At 38.5% G+C, this 22528-nt stretch overlaps 1 protein-coding gene across 1 annotated transcript in view; it reads left to right on the plus strand.

The window, feature by feature from the left end:
• The window catches only part of LOC149199514 (uncharacterized), an 81502-nt gene extending 67269 nt beyond the window's left edge, over positions 1-14233 (plus strand). The window contains exons 6-7 of the mRNA XM_089400598.1: positions 11334-11389; positions 13928-14233. Coding sequence (XP_089256724.1) covers positions 11334-11389; positions 13928-14233 — 362 coding nt within the window. The remainder of the gene's footprint in view (positions 1-11333; positions 11390-13927) is intronic.
• Positions 14234-22528: the final 8295 nt, after the last annotated feature.

A 22528-nucleotide genomic window follows, 5' to 3' on the forward strand; every position in this document is an offset into this window, starting at 1 on the left:
TGGGCCTCCCTTAAACCAAAGGGAAGATGATTGAAGGAGACTCAAAGCATGGCCCTCACTAAAGCAAGGGGTAGGGAAGGTCCTTATACCCACCCTTTCACTATCAAATCTAACAGTTTCATCCACAGTGACGACCAAAAGAAAGAGAGAGTAAGTGAGTGATGCGAATAGGGAGGCTACTAGCGAACGAGCATAATCACCCATCCACTCAATGGTTAAGGTAAAATCCTCTAATAAGAAACCTGGGCAGTACAAAACCATAAAATAACACACAAGGTCAACGAGTAAAAGGTGGAGGTTAGAAGGATTTTCAGACCTGAACCAAAGAGATAGTAGCAATGTATTTTATTTTTTTGTAACCTCGACTATTCATGTTCAAGAATAACACCCAAATAAGGTGGGAAATTAAACCAATGAATTAACACCTAGGAGTTCCTTAACAATACAATAAACTATGCATAACCTACACTATGGTCTTTTAGATTCTTGGAAGAATCTAATACTTAACAATTAGTGTAGCTACAAGAGTAGACAATTTCAAGTTGGATGAGATCATAGGTTAGTTACTGCAACAAAAGACACAAAGAATAAATTTCCAAATAAACATCGATTCAAAAGCTATGATGAGTAGGGATTGCTCTAAGGAGTGAAATAATAAGATATCTAAGATCGAACGACTTATTGAATACATTTGACTCTGCTTTTGTTCTAGCTAGTCCCGGGAGATGCAGGCAGTGGTAAAACAATTTCCAACAAGGTTTGAAATCCATTTAACTCTGCCCATGTTGAGACTCTAGTTCCATTATACCAAAGAAAATATTAAACATAAATATGTAGTTCTTTCCTTTATGGAAACCTATGGTGGTGAATCATTCATATTGGAGTTAGCACAAGGCTGATCAGAAGGCATGTAGCTTTTGGCTTCATGGATAGAAAGGATAATTTTAATGATAAGGGGTTTAAAAAGAATGGATTAGTGGACAATGTTTCCTCTTTAGAGTCAACTGGCATGCCCTCAAGAAAAATGGGTTCAAGATTTGCAACTTTGGTCATACACAAGGGTTCTAGAAACAGTGATGAGAATGCTCAGAATATTGATTGCCTAGACAATCAAAGAAATGTTTATAGGACCAAATCACAAAGGTCCATAGGTTTAGGAGATTGTAAATCGGTTGCAGCACCTACAAAACCCAACATTGCTAAGTGCGGGACTTCCCTATCTTGACAACAACCAAGTGTAAAACTAAGTTATTTTAAGTAGAAAGAGGCAAGTACATCCAAAGAAAATGGAGGGAAAATAACTACTAGAGATGGTGATGGGACTAATGTTTGTGAGGAAAAGGAGTATGAGGAAAGGTTGATGAATGATAAAAGTTGCAACAGAGACACACATTTCCCTAATCGAGTCACCAATACTTAGTACTCTGAGATGCAAGAAATCATGGAGAATGGGATGCATGTAATTTTCCAACAGCTAGAAGGGAATGGGAATGAGTAAATTTTCACATGTATCTACTCTATTTATACAAGCCTTAGAATGGATCCAACAAAAAAATACTTTATTAACAACATTCATTGCAACTATTTTACAGGCAAGACACTTTATTTGTAGGTTTTAACTCGGTACAGAAATTACCTGCATATGAATTCTAAAACACAAAAAATAAACAATGCAAGAGCATAACACATAAATATACACAAAGATTTCCCCTAGATCACAAAACGGGACTACCAGCTTGATTTTTCATTATGTTCCTTTCAATGTTACAATACATATTTATACATGCTGAAGCATCCAATACATGGACAGAAAACCATCGTGTCCAAAACCATGGACCGAAAATCATCACGTCCAAAACCATGTGCGAAAAATCATGCACAAAACCATAGGTAGGTCCGTCCAACCTAATATAAGGTCCAAAAACAAGTTTTTCCGGGTCGCTGCCCCAGACCCATAGAGTGGGGTTTACTTCACCCCTCAAACACCCTGTGACTGCCCCCCCCGCTACGCAATCGGTGCAACAAAGGGGGGATCCGCCCCCCTTCTAATCCCCCGGTTAACTACGTGGGCTAGTCATGGAAAGAATATAACACAACCCAACATTCTCTCACTTGTTGTTTTCCTTCCACAAGGGTCCACAAGAGAGATTATTCATTTATCCAGCCCTGCAATGCCCATTTTTTCTCTACACCAAGAGAACTTCCCAGAGCTCACAGATTTTGTCAAGGCATCTGCAGTATTCTTCAAAGTGTCCACCTTTACCAGCAACACTTTTTTGTCTTCTATCATATACCTCGCAAAGTGATATTGAACATCAATTTGCTTTGTCTTTGAATGATATGCAGGGTTATTTGCCAAGAAAATTGAACTTTAGCTGTTACATTCTATCCTTATAGCTCCCTGTTCTAACCCATACTTGAACACAATCTCTACAACCAAACTGCTTCCTTGCTTGCATGAGTGGCTGCCATGTATTTTGCCTCTGTAGTTGATAGTGCCACTAAGGATTGTTTCTTACTCATCCAACTGACTGAACCTCCAAATAGGTTAAACACATACCCACTTGTAGATCTTCTTTGATCCATATCTCCAGCCCAGTCTACATCAAGAAAGCTACGAATATCCAACACTCTGTCCAATCCTATTCTTCCATGGTAGCACAAACCATAATCACTAGTGCCACGCAAATACCTGAAAACCCGCTTCAATGTTGTCTAGTGCTCCTTCCCTGGTTTTGACATAAACCTGCTCAATACTCCCACTGCATGCGGAATGCCTGGTCTAGCACAGACCATCCCATACATCAGGTTACCGAATGCACTTGCATATGGAACACAGGACATGTCCTCTTCCTCTTCTTGTGTCTTGGGACACTGTTCAGCAGATAACTTTACACCTACAGGAATAGGAACCTTCACTGGTTTACTATCCTGCATATTAAACCTCTACAATATTGTCTCAACATACTTCCTCTGTTTTAACTAGAGCTTCCTCTTTGTCCGATCTCTTTTAATTTCCATGCCCAAAATATAGTTTGCAGCACCAAGATCTTTCATGTTGAATTTGGAGGACAAATGGGTCTTCAAATCCTAGATAATTTCTTTGTCATTTCCAACGAGCAACATATCATCCACATACAAGACCAGATAAATAACATGGTCACCAATTAATTTAAAATACACACAGTGATCTGCTTTGCTTCTGGTACCACATCCTTGATGATTGTTTTAACCCATACAGAGACTTCTTTAACTTGGATACCAGTTCTTTCTTACCCTTCACCGCATAACCTTTAGGTTGCTTTATGTAGATCTCCTCTTCTAGATCCCCATGAAGAAATGTTGTCTTCACATCCATATGTTCTACCTCAAAATCAAAAGCAGCAACAACAGATAAAAGTAATTTAATAGAAGTTACCTTGGCAACAGGAGAAAAAATATCACCAAAATCAATTCTCGACACCTGGGAATAACCTTTTACTACCAACCGAGCTTTGTATTTCTCCACCTTTCCTTCTGCATTTTTCTTCTTCTTAAACACACATTTGCTGCCAATGGGTTCCCTTCCAGCCGACAACTCCACTAGATCCCAAGCCTCATTTTTGTGCAAAGATTCCATTTCATCAACCATGGCCTCTTTCCAGATTTTTCCATCCTTTGAATCTATTACTTCCTTCACAGTTCTAGGATCATCATCAGTAACAAATAAAGCAAAATTTGAACAGAAATCAAATGGACTATACCTTTCTATCTACCTTCTTTCTCGAACTGATCTTCTCACACCCGGAGTTTGTGGCTCTTCATCTTCTGATTCCTCATCTGCTATAGAGTCAAATTCTTCCTCCTTTAGCTCAAACTCTATCTTCTCAGGTTCCTTTGGTTGGACTTCATGTTTAATAACATATTTCACCTCTCTAAACACCACATCTCAGTTGTACACAACCTTCCTTGTTACTGGGTTCCAAATTTTATAACCCTTTAAACCATCCTTATACCCAATAAAGATGCACTTTTCAGATTTACTATCCAACTTGGTTCTTTTCTCCTTTGGAACATGTACATATGCATCACATTCAAATACCCTCAGATGTGAAAGAGAAGGTTTCTTACCAGTCCATATCTCTTGTGGAGTTTTATCTTCCAATGCTGATGAAGGTGATCTGTTGACCAAGTAACATGCAATCTCCACCGCCTCTACCTAGAATTCTTGTCCTAACCTAGCACCAATGAGCATGCTTCTTGCCCTTTCCATCAACATCTTGTTCATTCTTTCTACAACTCCATTTTTCTGAGGTGTATATGGAGTAGTCTTCTATCGTGCTATACCACTTCTTACAGAATTTTTCAAATTCCTTACTACAAAACTCTCCACCGTTATCTATCCTCGGCACTTTTATCTTCTTCTCTGTCTGGTTTTCCACCAAAGCCTTAAATTCTTTAAACCTGTCAAAGACTTTAGATTTCTTCTTAAGAAAATATATCCATTTATTCCTTGAGAAATCATCTATAAATGATACATAGTACACAAAATTACCCAGTGATGGAACCTTCATAGGTCCAAACACATCATTGTGCACAAGCTCTAATATATGTTTCACCCTCTTACCACCAGAGGGGAAACTCACGCGATTCTACTTCCCATATACACAATTTTCATAGAAATCAAAATCCAAAGAGCTATTACTCATACCTTTACCATGAAGTATTCGAAGGCCCTTCTCTCCAATATGTCCAAGACTTTGATGCCATAGCATGGTCTTCTCTCCAGAGACATTAGATTTTCTATTCCACTTTCAAGAACCACAGAACTGTTGCACCCATCAATAACAGTGCTACCTTGCAGCTTGTACAAAGTCCCAATCTGAACTCCCTGCATCAATACTAGTGCTCCCCGAACCATTTTGCAGGTATCCTTCTCGAACACTATTTTTTACACCTGCATCATCCATCTTGTTATGGAAATCAGATTTCTGTCCAATGCAGGAATATGCAGAACACCCGGAAGTGTTATAACCCTTCCACCTTGCAACTTCAACTTTACTTTTTCGTGACCAACGATTCTATCCTTCCTGTCATTCCCCAAGAAGACATCACCACCATCATATTTCTCATACTCACAAAACCACTCTCTATGGGGAGTGAAGTGAAAGGATGCACCTGAGTCAATCAACCATGCCTCATGATCTACATGTGTACTTGAAGAAGCCAAGTACACATCCCCACCTTCATCTGAGGTGGTTTTCACCTCTGCAGAAGGAGCATCATCAAATCCCTTTCCTTTGTCAAGATCTTTAAATTTACAATCCCTTTTGTAGTGCCCTTCCTTTCCGCATTTCCAACACACCACCTTTACAGGTTTTCCTGGAGATTTAGATCTCCCTCTAGATTTATATTTCCCACTCGATGACTTATTTTTGTTTCTGTTCTGGGACCGTCCTCGTATAGACAAGGCATCACCATTTTGGCTCTCCATATTTTTCCATCTCATCTCCTCCGTCAGTAAGGATGAGACTATTTCATCAAACTACAAGGCAGTTGCATTGCTACCTATTGCAATAACCAGACTATCCCACAAATCTAGTATAGAGCACAACAAATTGATGCACTTATCTTCATCTGAAATTTTAATATCAACAGATAATAGTTGACTTACCACAGTATTAAATGCGTTCAGATTTTCTATCACCGAGTCTCCATCCTTCATCCTCAGGTTATACAGCTTTTTTCGTAGGAACAGTTTATTCACCAAAGACTTAGATTGGTACAAATTCCCTAACTTGTCCCACAAAGCCTTCGTTGTAGCTTGTCCCGATACATCCAGCAATACTGAATCCAAGACACACAATCATATTGTGCTCTTAGCCTTCCGATCCAACTTCTTCCATTCTTCATTGGACACTCTCGTTGGTTTAGTACCCAGATCTACCGCGATCCACTGATCTTTATCCACCAACATATCCTCCATCTTGAGTTTCCATAACTCAAAAATCTAACCATTAAATTTCTTGATCTCTATCTTTCCACTGCTCGCCATCTTCTTTCACCACCAGAATCAATCCCGCAGATCTCCCATTGAACAGGGTCTACCACAGGCTCGAGCGAAACCCCTTAGCAAAAAAGGCGTCCCCTTGAAGCCAAAATAACTCTGATACCAAATGTAGGTTTTAACCCCGTACAGAAATTACCTGCATACAAATTCTAAAACACAGAAAATAAACAATGCGAGAGCATGACACATAAAACACATATACACAAATATTTTCCCCTGGATCCCAAAATCGGGACTACTAGCTTGATTTTTCATTATGTTCCTTTCAATGTTATAATACATATTTATACATACCAAAGAATCCAATACCATGGACCAAAAACCATCGCGTCCAAAACCATGTGTGAAAAATCATGCACAAACCATAGGTATGTCTGCCCAACCTAATATAGGGTCCAAAAACAAAATTTTCTGGGGCACTGCCCCAGACCCCATAGAGTGGGGTTACTTGCACCCCTCAAACCCCCTGTGACCCCCCCCCCACTACGCAATCGGCGCAATGAAGGGGGGGCTCCGCCCCCCTTCTAAGCCCCCGGTTAACTACGTGGGCTAGTCGTGGAAAGAATATAACACAACCCAACATTATTATTCATAGGATTTGGCATACATGGCCCATAGTTTGCACATGGCTATTGCATTTGGGGAGGTTATTCCTGCTACTTTTCATATTCTAGTTGGACTGTTGTCTCATAGGCATGGACTCAATTCTTCATTTGGGCACATCATCCTCTTTTGTGTTTATTTGGTGCAACTTGATTAGCTTCACCACAACAGCTCCAACCATAAACACTAATGAGTGGTGTGCATGTGGCTAGTTATCCAATGATTTAGTATATGTTAATAAATTTGCCCAATAATATTTTTACCAAAATAAGGAATTTACAGAATTTGGGAGAAAGGAATAATTACTTATATTTTTTGAAATTAACAAATTCAGGGTAGTTGTGGGAAAAATAAAAATAAAGTGTCCTGATTTTCCTAGATGTTTTCAATTATATGAATTTTGGGTATTTACTATAAATATGGGTAGCAAAAGTTTTTACTCTTTACATATTTTATAGTCGAAAATTTCAGGATGTAAAATATAGCAAAGTTGCAAAAGCTAGAAGGTTGCAAAAACAAAAGTTGAACAATATTGACATGTTACCTCAACTAGTGGTATTGCTCTGCCAGATGATGAAACCAGTAGAATCACTGCACCCACTAAATCAAATATGCTACAGGATTACCCATAAGCAACATTTAGAGTTAACCATGAGTCATCCAAACAAAGAAATGTGATTGCAATGTGAATTAACAAACAGAAGTTCAATACCAAAGATAAAGGCTTTAAAAGCATGTCAATGAGCCTAATGAAGAAACCAACAAGATCACTATGTTATCAAAGACCTGAATATTTTTTAAATCCAAAGTCATATTAGTCAGATTATTTGTTTTTTGTGCATAACAAAAAATGAATGATGATAATATCCAAGAAATCATAAATCCTTGTCGATTTTGAGTAGTATACATTCTAACATACATATGAAATCATAATGATGGGAAATAAACTCCAATTTTTTTCTAATTTAGTGATATCACATTTTTGTATTCTTGCATAATGTTGCATTTAAAGAATCAAGATTTATATTTTTTGTCTCTTCAAAAACTTGCAGTAAATAACTACACACATTTTGTTGTGACCAAGCAAGCTAATTTACATCTCTTCCATCCATCATGCATTAGGTAATAAAGATTGAAATATTTAACAAAACTCATTGATTTGGAAATCGAAGTGCACAATAAGGTCACATAATAAGTACATATGTCTCACTTCCAAGCAATTTGGAGTGATAGGAAAAATGATGTCACCAAAAATCATGACAAAAAATAGTAAAGAAAGGTTTCTAGATATTACAAGGTTAACATATTAAAGAAAAAATTAAAAACAACAAATACACAATAATAAATTACACAGTGGATTCTATCACAACTAATATGCATGATCATCAAAGGAAACTATATTGTACAGCAAATAATGGCTTAAACGCTTACCTTCTCATAGGCCTCTTCCACTCTTCTTGAAACTAAATAATCACTTCATCTTCTTTGCTCGATTCGAACCCTCAAATGTATTATTTCGAGCAATTGGCATGCAATGTCTTCACTCCCACACTTGGAATACATCGTTACGAGTGAATTATCTATCGCAACATCAGATTCAAGTCCAAATCTGAGTATCTGATGATGAATTTCCTTGCCCTCTTACAAAGCTGAGAGAGTAGCACATGCCTTGAGGCAAAAGGAAAGGTAAATTTATCTGGATGTATCCCTGCCTCTTGCATCTGATGATAGAGCATAAGGGATTCTTCAAAAAGACCATTGCATGCATAACCTCTGATCATCATGTTCCATAAGGATCTGCTTCTTTTAGATATTTTGTCAAACACTTGTCGCGCATCCAAAACATTCCCACAAATGGCATATAATTCTGTGAGTTTAGTTACTAGGAAGATGTTTACCAAAACATTACAATATCTCTACCATGGAAGAGGAATTCAACATTAAATAAACCCTATAGGCCCATGAAAAAATTATAAGTAGAGAAAGGGTCATCGAGTTTCAAACTAGAGCAAGGCGTAGTTTTGACGAAGAGTGAATGGGCTCTGGGCAATGTTAAGCTTTGATATACTTGTCGAAATGAAAAATAAGATTAAATGGTAACCATGAGTTTTTTATCCACATGAAATATATTTTTTAAGTGCGGAGATGATAGCCATGATAAACCCTTTTAAGACACACAACTACTTTTCAAATATGTTTTTCATATGAGATGTAGGTTGCTTACTATTGGACCTATATGGAGGAGGAGGAGTTGGTGGATTATGAACCAAAGGAAAGGGTTTTCCAACAAATTTGGGCTAGTCCCAAGGATTTTATCTATTCACATTTGGAATTCATCTTAGAAGGTCACCATACCACGATTTCTAGGCCTACCTAGTCTTTAGCAAGCAAAGTTAAGAATTCAATAAGCGGTCATCTGGCAATTCGACGGCCCTAAGACCTACTCTAGCTGTGCATTATTTGGGTCCTCTAGTTTTGGCATGCTTAGGGCCTAAGGATGTTTATCAAGGTCCATAGAACTCTTCTTGGGGTTCTTTGTCTCTGAGTTTAGTTTCCTTATCGTCCCAGAGATAGGAGGAAGACATACAATGTGTTACGACTACCTTATGGTTTTTATAAATTCTTGAACACATTGGGGGTTCTTCACTCTTAGAAGCCTTTCCAATTTGTTTTCTTTCTTTTCCTTCATCTCAAGTGTCATTAACCTCGCCCTCCTTGGGAAAACTAGTTGGGGTTTTAGCTCGTCAGCCAATGTTATTGCACTCACTAAGCCCATAGGTAAAATTTCCAGAATCCAATCCAACTTTTCTAGTTTTGTGCAATGAATCTAAACGTTGATGATAGTTTCTAAATTTCTCATAATTATGTTCAACACTTGAAGGTCATCTAGACCTCCATCTACAAGATGAAACTTTGTCAAATGACTGGCCTGAGCAAATCTTGACAGAACTGTCTCTGCAAAAAAAGGTAGATCGGATACATTATCATTTCTAGCCAATTCATCTCTTGATGAATCTGTTTCTTGGGGAGTAGCCCAGGAATTTAGAATTGTTGTAGCATATAAAAAGTCATGCCCATCGGATCTCCTAAATTCAAGTTTTTTAGCTACCACGGCCCATTCTAAACTTGACACTAGTTTCACTATTTTTTGCAATGGGGCAGCGAACTGGTGACCAAATGGTATCAGATGATGGGAGGCTATAAGGTTTGAACCACGGTCCTAATTAACAGCTAATCCAAGATCATGTTGGAAAGGAGGAGAATACTAAGGTGGCTGAGAAGGAGAATAACTTGTGTTCAAAACCTTGTTTTAGATTGGTTGCAGAACCATTCCTACCACGATGATCAACTACAACATAAACCCAGTTAATAGAACCACCCCAGCTTGTTCCACTATTTTGCTTCTCGTGTATTCTCCTATCTACACCCTTTAAAACTCTACAAATAAAGGATATATACACACTTCAGATCAAACCCTAAGAAAAAATTGCAATGAACATAACAATAGAATGTAAAGGTGATTTTTCATCTCCCAATGACTTGTATATAGGTTCCCTTATCAAGTCATTTTCCCCTAATATTTACACATGTCATCATTGAGAATTTTGAACCATTTATAAGCCCACAAATTTCACTATAAATAATAATTTCACATACCCTTTAAGGAGACAAAATGCAAATCATAAAAAAAACCCTCGAAAAGAAATGAAGAATGAACTCACCTGGTGTGAGGGGCTGAGGGCAGGGGAAGATCCGATGGAATGGAACCACCATGGAAGTACTTGAGTGTCATCGCGCATCCTCTAAAAGCCTCATTATTTGACATCATTCCTCTATTTCATATGTTTGAAAAGTGAAAATGGATGTTATGTGATTTTTTGGTGCATGTCAATTTTATTTTTCACTTATGTGAGCATCACTTGATACAAAAAAAAAAGCTAAATGGATTATTTAACCTCATAAGAAGCTCATTATTAGTGAAGGAGGCACATTGGATATCTGTTATATATTAATGGATTCAAATATGCAATTAATCTTATAATAATGGTATTTCATAATGTTGGAATGTTGAAACTATTTGTTTATATAAAGAGAAAGAAGCTTTAAGTGAATAGTTTATAAGGCATGATGATTGTTAATAATTTGTGGGTGGGGTAGCAAGCTAAGTGAGCTTGAATATTGAGAAAAGATCATGGTTAAGTCTATGAGATTTGGAGGAGTCTTGGCATGGGTGACCTTCCCATGAATTCTTGGTTATATGGCACTAGACCTAAAGGTGACAATTGATGAGTGTCAAAAGTAATCTCTTTAATTTGGCCACTAGCTTGTAATGATTTAAGAGAATATGTGGGATATAGTCATAATATAGTTCTTTGAACATCCATTTTAACTTTGGTGGCTTCTACATCATGCATAATAGCTCTAATTTCAGAGGTTAGGGAAAGGGGATCATCATCTTTCAATTATAGATTGAAGAGTTTGATCATTAGTTGGACTACCTCAAGCTCTGAGTGTGATTCATATAAGTCTTTCAACTTATTTAAAGTATTAAAAGAATTGGACGTAATTGGTGAAATGTGTTGACTCACCTATTCATTTACTAATTCAACAATCAAGGCATAAGCCTTATTGTTCTTTTTCTCCCATATGGAAAGCTCTTTGTCTGTTGTGGGATTTGCAGGAAGATTGTCATCTCCTCCTTCACATGCTCCTTTCCATAATTCATTGAAAATGAGGGTATGCTTTATCTTTCTAGACCATTCATGGTAGTTCTCTTTTCCAGTGAGAACTACTCCAACAATGGAGATGAGTGAATGCATCTCTGCAAAATTTTGAGTTGGGCCCTGAATAGTCAAAATAATTGCAGCATTAGTCTTTGATAAAAAAATCTAATATATCTATACAAACAATAAAGACTCATCATACATCTTAGATCCAATTCTCTTTAATAAAAATAACCCAAAAAAATTTATGCAGGCTCTTGATCTCAAATATCCTTTTTGATGTAAACCAACTCTCATATAAAATAAATCAACTCAATACACCAATGAGTATTCAACATAGATATAAATACAAACTTCACAATGTCAATGCCAATGCTCAACAACAACGCCAACACCAACCAATAATCGTAGATAAATGTAGGGATCTGTAAAAATAAGTAAGCGTAAGTTTAGATACAGTACCATCATAGTATTTCAAGCTCGACCCAGTGATGAAATTTTGTATGCAACCTTGTTACAACATGCACAATGTGTAGCAATTGATGGAGGGCCTCAACCAGTGTGTATAGTGCATAAAATGACTACATAAACATTATATTCAAGCAGCAAAAGGAGAATTCATTAAGATCGATGTGTTTGAATTTCAATTTTCCATAGCGCAAATGCTTCTACCAAGGAAAGGAATGACAGAGGGATAAGTTAGACTAATGGAAAAGGAGTTACAAAGGAAAAAGGATGCCAAATTTGGGACCTGCAGACCTTCACTCTAATACCATGTCAAGCCAGATATATGGTAACTCTAGAATATTTAAATTTTATATTAAGAAGAATATTAATATATACACATAGGAGAGAGACCCTTGGGATTCACATTCCAAGGTCTCTCCATTTTCTTATTTTGTATTTACATATTTACACCATATTTTCCCAATCCCGGAGGATCAACTATCAAAAATATATTAAGAAATAAAATCAAAACATAGCAACACATCATAGTATAAATTCAACCCCTAATATGTGTGCACATTTTTTACATGAAAACCACAACGCAAGGTAAAAGGGTGATGTACCATCTTAATCATGTATAGAATCTAGGAAGGGTGCTATAATTGCAAGTGTTATATCATATGATATATGTCCAAAAACTATATGAGATCAAAAGGAGTCATATAGTATGAGTAAGTTATCAGAACATATATGCCTAACATAAATAAACTAAGATGTTTTGGTTAAACATCAAAAAGTCAAATGGAGAATCAACTTTCTTCAAACAAGAGGAGATGTATAGCCTGCGGCATGAAGCAAAAAGAAAACTTGTTAGAAAGAGATGTCGAGGACCATGAAATGCGCAGGGGAGTAGGAAAAGACAAGAAATAAGCCATGTATTCCCCAATTGGAGAGTGATTATTATCTACTGTATTACAAAATATTTTTGTATGTGTGTGTAAATTGAGGTACAGGAAAATTGTGTGTAATATGTCTACAAAAGATGGTCTTGAACTAGTAATTTCATGAATCCATATTATTGTAAGTTCATTGGCATAATCATAATCATTGTCATCATCTTCATTATCATCATCAACACTACCATCATTGTTATCACTATTTTCATCATTATCATTATCATCATAATCACCATTCATGTCATCATCATCACCGTTGTCATCATCATCATTATCAACATTGTCGTCAATTGTTCATAATTATCAACATCGTAAGAAATATCATCAACCCAAAAAATGTGATGAGTGTTAGAAAAGGGTTGTTTAGGACACATATGATATATGCATGAGAAATAACAACTCTATTTTGACGTAAAATTGGATACAAAATAAGCCTGATGCAAAATTTGATGTAAATGTGAATGCAAAAGGGGATGAAAAAACATACACAATATTCAATGCAAACTTGGACACAAAATAGGATTCAAATGTGGATGCAAAAGTAGAACCAAATGTGGGTTCAATGGTAGGTGAAAAACATGGCACAAATTGTGGCACAACAAAATTGGATGCAAAAGTGGATGAAATAGTTGACATAAAAAAAAAAGATGCAAACTTGGATGCAAAACAAGATGCAAAAAAGGAAGAAAAAGTGGACGCAAACATGGGTGCAACTGTGGAAACAAAATTGGATCCAAAAATGGATGCAACAGAATTAGATGAAGAGGTAGATCCAAAACAAGACATAAAACTTGATGCATAAACCTGACACAAAAGTGGATGCAAAAATAGATGCAATATTTGATGCAAAAGAAGATGCAAATGTGGATGCAAAACTAGAACCAAACATGGGTACAACCGTAGATGCAAAACGTGGTGCAAATTGTAGCACAACAAAAGTGGATGCACTGATAGATGCGAAAAAGGAAGAAAAATTTGATGCAAAAGAAGATGCAAAAAGGGATGCAAAAGTGGATGTAAACATGGGTGCAACAATGGATGCAAATTTGGATACAAAAGTGGATGCAATAGAATTTGATGCAAAAGTAGACACAAAATAAGATGCAAAATGTTATGTAAAACTTGGTGCAAAATTGGATACAAAAAAGGATGCAAAAGTAAATGCAAACTTAGAAGCAAATGGGGATGCGGACGTGGATGCAAAATTAAAAGCAAAAGTGGGTGAAAAGGTAGGCGCAAAAATAGGTGCAAATTGTGGCACAAAAAAAGTGGATGCAATAGAAGATGCAAATGTGGATTCAGAACAAGATGCAAAAGTGGATGCAACAAAAGCAGATGCAAAACTAGGCACAAACCTTGATCCAAAACTTGGCACAAAGGGGGATGAAAAAATGGATGCGAAAAACGAAGCAACAGAGGATGCAAAAAATGATGCAAAAGTTGATGCAAGGTAGGTGCAAAAAAATGGATGCAATAGAGGATGAAAAATTGGGTGAAACAAAATTAGGTGCCAAACTTGACGCAAAGCCTGGCACAAAAATTGGTGCAAAACTTGGTGCAAAACCTCATACAAAACCTGGTGCAACACTTTGCGCTAAACTTAGTGCAAGACTTGGTACAAAACTCGGTGCAATATTTGCATCACGTTTTGCACCATATTTGATAAATGGACATAAATAGCACCAAAAATGGGCTCTAGATGCAAAAAAAAAGAAGCAAAAAGGGATGTTAATCACAGGGTCTTATTGTATTGTTTCCAGGTGTGACAATGTTTTTCAGCCTTGCTTTTCCATTTTTGGATAGCCATGGTGTGATAGGGTTCTCTTGTTTTGGTTGAGCTAGATAGTTGGATGGATTCAAAACTGTGTGAGGTGGTCTCTGAAAGAAAGAACACATGGCCTAGGAATCCTTGATCTGGAATTAGATTATGGTAAAGATGGATTTTTTGTGCCTCCATGGGCCTAGGAATCCTTGACCAATGAATGGAAAGATATATGGTAAAGCCTAAAGGTGTATGCCCTTGATCATGCATAAGAAACCTTGATCATTGTATAGAGGGATATACAGTAAATATTGGAGGGTGGAGTCTCGAATAGGCCTAGGAATCCTTGACTGGTGAATGGAGGGATATATAGTAATGCCTAGAGACTAGGAGGAAAACAAATTCCTCACTATGCAGGCAGAGAAATCCGGTGGCATCCATGCTTGTTTAGGTCCTAGTGATCTGGTTATGATTGTGGTAAATCTTGGTTGCATTGATGAGGGTTGAGGTGATTTGGCCTTTGGAATCCCTGGTTGGTTTTTGTTGTGAGCCCCACATTCATGCTTGGAATATGGCACAGGGGTGATTGATTTTATTTGTAAATGCATTGGTTCATGTGTGGATGTTATGGTTGTTATATCCTTGATATTTATATTGTTCATATGTTTTTTATGAGTATGTTTTATGACAAACTTAATGTACAACTACCATAATGTTTTGATTAGAAAATGAAAGTACACTGAATATATGACCTAATAGATGATAATTCATCTATTGTGATAAGTCATCAATTGTTCTTAACGAATCTCATATAAGTATGAGACCCCTATGTCTAGATATGATTTTATGACCTGTAGATTACATATTTGTGACATGTTTGATGAAATGCTTGTCATGGCTAGTGGGGGTCAGATCAAGTATTTGTATAAATGTTTGAATTAGTACCTTTTTTTCCACGTTATTTATCATTCATAAATTTTTCATGAAGTTATTGGCAAATAATTGGATCCCAACCCTGAAAAAGTGGCACAAAATCTGGGGTTGCTAACACAAAACTAGTTGAAAAAGTCCACAGTCACTGGCATGCTTTGCTGTGGGAGAGAATGAAAAGTCTTAGTCACTTGGAAGGCTTGTCATGTGAGTGGATGAGGGTCAATATTAGTCAAATGATGAGTTTTCTCAGGGGTTGATCACTTGGAAGGGTTGGTTGTCTCCTTAGAGTTAGTAGAATGTGTGGAAGGTGATATTGGTTGTGTTTTTCGGTTCCACTTACTTAAGGAGACCTAGAAGGTGGAATCACATCATAGTATTCTCTCATCATATGTTTACCCCAGTGGACTGGTGAGCTTGGGTATATGGGGGAGAAGGGTTTACAAGGTGTTATCATAGCATGGTTCACCCCTTGGACTGGATGGGCGGTGTGTTGGTCATGCATACATGTTGGTTGCATATGTGCTCTTTATATTTGTGTTATATGTCTTTCTTGCATATGCATGGGATGGTCATGGTGATAGTTGTGTCGTCATGTGAAAATTGATGGTGTCATTGATTGGATATGGTTGTCATGAGTGTATGTCAGTTATGCATTGGTTATGCATGTCTGTGTTTATGTGTTGTTATGCATGCATTGACATGATTATAGTTGTCGTGCATGAGATCATGGTATGTGGTCACTATAGTCATGCATTGATAAGTGGATAATGTTTGAAATGAATATCATATGTTGTTATGATTATATATATCGTGATAATCTAGTTGATTTTGTAGATGAGATATCCTCCCCTTAACTATATTGAGGTATGTTGATTATGTTATGTTTTGGTTTAGCTGACATGATATACTTGTAGGAACGAGATCAAAGATGACTATCAAGATGGTAGACTACAATTTACAAGACCCTCCCTATATATCAGATGATAAACATGGTGGTGGGAATCCTTCTGACCTAGCAGACATGTTGAGAAGTTTGAAGGTAGAAATAAGAAGTTTCAAAGTGGATAGTGACAGGATCATGCAGGCACAAGAGAAACAAGCAGAAGTTAGTGCAGTAATCCTTCAGAGTTTGTGAGAATTTTAGAGACAGGGACCACTTCGGATCAGCCATGGGCGGACTAACGGGGCATATGGCAGTAGATTTCATGGTGGATGCAAATTAGATATAGATGACACAGTTAGAGATGGTAGACTCTTGGATACTCCATATAGGAGAGTTGATGGACACGGGTTCTACTCTAGTTTTGGTTCTGACATGTACTATGATAGTCATTGTTATCATCCTTATAGGAGGAGTGATAGGGGAAAATTTCCAGATGAATTTAAGAAAGAAAATCCATATACTTTTGATGGAGATTTGAAGAAGCTGGAGGATGCAGAGGCATGGCTACCTAGAATGAATAATTTATTTGAGTTGCATGATTGCACAGATAATATGAAGGCCATAATAGTTATCTTCAACCTCAAAGGGAAAGAAAACATCTGGTGGGAATATGTGAAGCAGGTTAGAGACATCATGAAAAAAGAGTTGAGTTGGCATGAATTCAAGAGACTTTTCAGAAAGAAGTACTTGTCATAGAGGTACTGTTATCACTCTAAAATTTCCCTAAGGTTGTCTTGTTGTGTTCAAAGAAATGATAGAGGTAACCAAAAACCTACTTTTGAGATCAGGATCTAGCCTTCCTAATGCTCAGAGGGGGCTCTCTCTTAATGATTTAACTTTGTTGTGTTAATTGATTTTAGGCTGGTTATTTAAGATTGATTGCATCTTGATTTGATTTGGTGGTGGAATCACTGATTCAGATGGATAGCTGAGTGTCCTTTTACCATTGGACCATGGAGTCCAAATGTCAAGAAAATAGGACTGAATCAAGTTCTAAAGATAGTGTTCATAGGGCAAGGTAGCTGAGTAAATTCAAATCTTTTAGGCTGAATGGTGAAATGGTTTTTCAATTGGGGTGAAGGAGTAGTTAAGTATTACTCAAACCAGATAATGAGGGAAATGAAAGAGTTCAATCGAAACTACGGAGCAATGAAGAATTCCCTACTCTGGATATCAGAAGAAAACATAAAAATGAATAATTGTTCAAGACAGAGTGTACTTTAAAAAATTTTGTAGTAACATTCTAGTTATTTCATTCAAATTGGAAAACATATATTTATGTGAAATATTGTTGGCTTGAAGGGGCCTGACCCAGGTTCGGAGTTAATTAGCCAAACAAATCCCTGTAATACTGGCCCTTTCGGCAACATCCCACGGAGCGCGGACTGAGGTCTCACCTAAAGTAGTATGGGGGGATGCTAGAACCAAGATTCCACACCCTTGATAGTTCTGAGGTGTCGCTTTAGTCCAACTGTGAATTAACTTCACGCAGGTCACTCTGCACACTCTCCTGACCTGTGATACCTTTGCGCTCTATTATAATTGCCTCCTCGTAGCTCTAGCCAGGGGCTGAGGTACTTTCGCATTGCTAGGGCAGCGATCTGCGTTATTTCCCCAAGTTACACTGCAGATCTTAATTACCTTCTTATAACTGTTATTTAACATTGCGTAAACAGATACTTAATCTTACGTTCACCTATTCAACACATTCATATAAGTTTGCGTAGCAAATAAACAGTAAACTTGCAATTCATACCCAATATACTTCAATTCATAAAACAGGAAAACAAGATACATAGAATGATAAGAAACTTATCTTTATTATTTCTCCAATGGTTACAAACTCGAATCACCCTTCGCACTCAGCTGCAGGGGTCCACACACTCAGTTGCCAACTACTAGGCCTCTACGCACTCAGCTGCAGAGCCTTATCCTACTCTACGACCCAAAGACTCGACTTTACACTTAAACTTAGACTCAATGCCATCAAAATTCATTGCCTCCTTTTACAACTTAGAGCAAAGCTCTATTTATACAATCCCATGGTCCGTAGACCATGGGTAGATCTCTCAAGGCAACATTACATTACAAAAATGAGGGCAGACAACCCTATGACTCATTTACAATCTTCACACTCCGCGCCCACAAATCACGGAGTCTTTACATTGGACTTACTCAAAACTTGGGTTTTAAGCCCCAAAAATTGCCTTGGGGGATCCCACACCCAACAGGCTCCCAACACAAACATCGTGACCCGCCCTCGAGTCACTCAGTCGGTGCGGAGATCTCAGCGCGGAGGCCTCCCAACTCTGCCCTGACCAATGCAAGATCGGTAGTTCACTGAGAAGTTGCCTATTGTACTTCCTACGGCTAGTCAGATAGCTGCGCCACCTATGTATGGCTTTAACCGACTACCATTTACTTTTCCTGGGAATAGTTCGCCATTCAGTTTTACCAACTGCATTACGCCACCATCTCTTATTTCCTTAATAATGTACGTCCAATCCAATGCATTTGGAGCTTCCCTAGGAATTTTTCAAGCTTGCTATTGTATAGTAGCACCAAGTCGTTCACCTTAAACGTGCACAAGTTGATATGCCGATCATGCCAGGCCTTTTTGTGTTTCTTTAGTACCTGTCGATGGAATCCTACCAGAAATCATTCTTCTTCGAGTTCCTCCAGCTGTACGAGCCTCTCTTCCAGGGCTCCATGGTCCGTCATACCTGTGAGTGCCGCTATGCACAGACTAGGCATGATATACTCCATCGGCATTACGGCTTCCACTCCATAGACCAGCCTAAAAGGTGTCTGTCCCGTTAGTTTCTTGCATGTTTTCCTATAAGCCCATAATACTGCAGGGATGTGCAGGTCCCAATCGCTTCACTGCGCATTGCATACTTTTGTCAGTGCAGTCTCCAATACTTTGTTGAATGCCTCTATGGTCCCGTTAGCCTATGGGTGATATGGTGTGCTTTTCTGATGATACACCTGAAACTCTTCTGTTAGTGTGCTGATCATTTCATTTAGGAAATGTGTACCACGATCGCTCATCAAGATCTTCGGACAACCGAATCATGTCAGTACATGCTCAAATAGAAACTTCGCGGCCGTTGCGGCTATGCAGTCTTTTCCTTACTGCGCTTCTACCAAACGCGTCAGGGATTTTGTTGCAGTAATAATATATCTTGTGCCCGTCTTTCCTTGAGAATTGATAGGTCCTACAAAGTTGATCGCCCACTTTTCAAAGGACGGCAATGTCATTTGTGGATTCAAAGGCATCTTTCCCCTCCGCGATGGCTTACCTGTTCTTTGACATACGCCACATGCCTTTGTAATGTGTTTTTGAATCCTAATGCAGGGTCGGCCACCACAAACCTGCGTGGAGAATCTCCTGTGCGGTTACTCTTCCTACATAATGGCCTCCCTCCAGGGCCCCATGAGCGTTCATGAGGATGCTACTTCGTTCAAACTCTGGCACATACCTTCAGAGTATCTCATCAGTCCCCATCTTGTATAAATTCCCCTTAATGACAAAAAAGTCTACCGCGTGCACCACTAGTTCCTTCTTCTGATGGATAGAGTAATCTTTCGGTGAAGTTCTAGCTATTAGAAAGTGGATTATATATTCAAAGTTTCTATCCGCTACGCACATAGCAAAAATCTATGCGTCAGGTAGTCCTTCCTCCAAACTGGTAGGTTCCTCCCATGTCTCAATGCGCGACAGATGATCTGGTCCCACATTCAATCACCCGGGCTTCACAACAACTTCAAAATCATATTTTTGGAGCAATAAGATCCACCTGCATATGCGCCCCCCCAACACAAGCTTATTGACCAAGTATTTCAATGTGGAATGATCTGTGTACATCTTGAAGTGTCCCTCGCATTCAGTGGTGGAGTAGTTCTTTTCTGCTTTAGATAATCTGTGACTCGTGAACGCAATAGGGTGATCCAATCCTTCTCCACCATCTTGTGTGAGTACTGCCCCCAGCACTATACACGACGCATCAACGTGAACATGAAATTCTTTCTTCTAGTTCGGGAAGACAAGAATTGGTGCAGTAACCATCTTCTCCTTCAATATATCTAGGCTTTTCTTACAGTCATCATCCTAGCAGAATGTGACATCCTTCTTCAGTAGTTTTTCCATCGGCGCAGTGATCTAGGCATAACTCTTGATAAACTTTTTGTAGTACCCAATATGTCCCAAGGTAGCGCGCAGCTGTTTCACACTGCGCGGCGCTTCCAAATTCAGAATTACCACAATTTTCACGGGGTCTACCATCAGCCCTTGTTTACAAACCACATGCCCCAATAGGTTCCCAAAAGGAACAAGAAACATACATTTCTTGAGGTTGAGCATGATTTGGTATCTTCAGCATGTATCCAACATCAAGCGCAGGTTCGCTACATGGCACCTAACTAGCCCGAATACAATCCAATAATCAAAATAGACCTCAAAGAACTTATGAATATATTCCCTGAACACCGCAACAACTACGCACGAGAATATGGTTGGCGCATTCTTCAATCCAAACGGCATGACAATGTATTGAGAGCAACCCCACTCTGTCGTGAAGGTTGTCTTTCTCCTATCCTCCGGCGCGATCCTGATCTAGTGGTATCCTGAGAACCCATCGGTGAAATAATATGCCTCTTGACCGCCTACATTGTCCAATACCTCCTCTGTGAATGGAGTTGGGAATGGATCATGGATGCACGCGTCATTCAATTTTCTGATATATATGCATATTCTTATTTCATCCTACTACCTCTTTTCATGTACCACCATCAAACTTACCCAATTGAATTCTTTGACAGGTTCAATAATCCATGCCGCAAGCATCTTATCTAATTCTACTCGGACCTTCTCCTTGTATTTTGGGTTTAAGCGATATGGTCTCTGCTTCACTGGCTTCACGTCGGGTTTTAACGTGATCCTCATTACCCCTAAGTCTCCAATTATTCCCTTTAAGTCTGTGAACTTGGTCAGAAATAAGTCCTGATACTCGCAGAGTAGTTCAGCGACCTTATCCACCATCGTGTCATCCCAGTAGTCCCCAATCTTTGCAAATTTAGGTTCTACCTCTATACCAATGTTTAACTGCTTAGTCTTTACATGCGTGGTTATGCCAAGGTTCTCAATTTGTGGTCCTTGAAACTCATGCTGGCCTTCTGTATCTAGAATATCAATGTTCCTCGAATCTTCATCTGTTTCCTTAGCAGTTACATTATAACACTCCAGTGCGCAAGTGAATTGAGCAGCCCAGTCAAGCTGAATCAACTGTACTAACTACTGTGGCATTCTAAAGATAGTTGCCTTTACTTCTTGTAGCACTTCATCAATACTATCCCATCCATCATCAAAGTTAAAGGTCATCACGAACCCTTTGCGCAGAACATCCCATTCACTTGTCCCATGGCGGAGCTCTGTTTCTATATACCAGTTCATTGGTATAACTTCCAGGGTGTGACAGAATAGGTGCATCCACTTAAGTTGTGGATTTTTCCCCATAGGCCTGTGTCCATTTAGCCAAATGCATGCACAGATCATCCTTTCCATTGTATTTGTCTGTCAATCACACTCTAGGCTTCCCAAACCGTGTGTGCATCATCCTTCTACATGTGTGCCAGTCTTCAAAGCTTCCTTTGTGCGTACCCCACCACCTCATGGGTGTAGCACACAGTACCCAATTCAAGGCTTGGAAGCGTTGTTTTTCTGGCACCTCCCTTTCAAATTTGTCCAAGAAGGCATCTACCTCACCTAATCCATCATAAGTAGGCAAATCTCTCATTTCCGTCGATACATAGTGCAGTGATATTATCATCATATTACAGTTCAGCGTGGTTACCTCATGTAACTGGTTCTGCCATCACTTTATCTCCTCATCCGAGTTTTAAGTACATGATCTTTCGCGCTCCCACTAAATTCATCCATCCGCGGTGGGATTTACCTAGTCTTGCTCTCGCGTAGTTATCTTGTAGATGCAGTCTAAATCATCGTTGCTTTCATAGTCACGCACTGGCTCAATGTAGCATGATCCCTCAGCAAGGTCTAAGGTTATCACTATGCACAGAGACTTCTTCTCAAAAATCATCTTGCGCTTCTTC

The sequence above is a fragment of the Pinus tabuliformis genome, chromosome 2_1 (genome assembly GCF_031772625.1).
Source record: "Pinus tabuliformis cultivar Carrire ecotype Pingquan chromosome 2_1, CPIR1, whole genome shotgun sequence".
In the NCBI taxonomy this organism is placed as follows: domain Eukaryota; kingdom Viridiplantae; phylum Streptophyta; class Pinopsida; order Pinales; family Pinaceae; genus Pinus; species Pinus tabuliformis.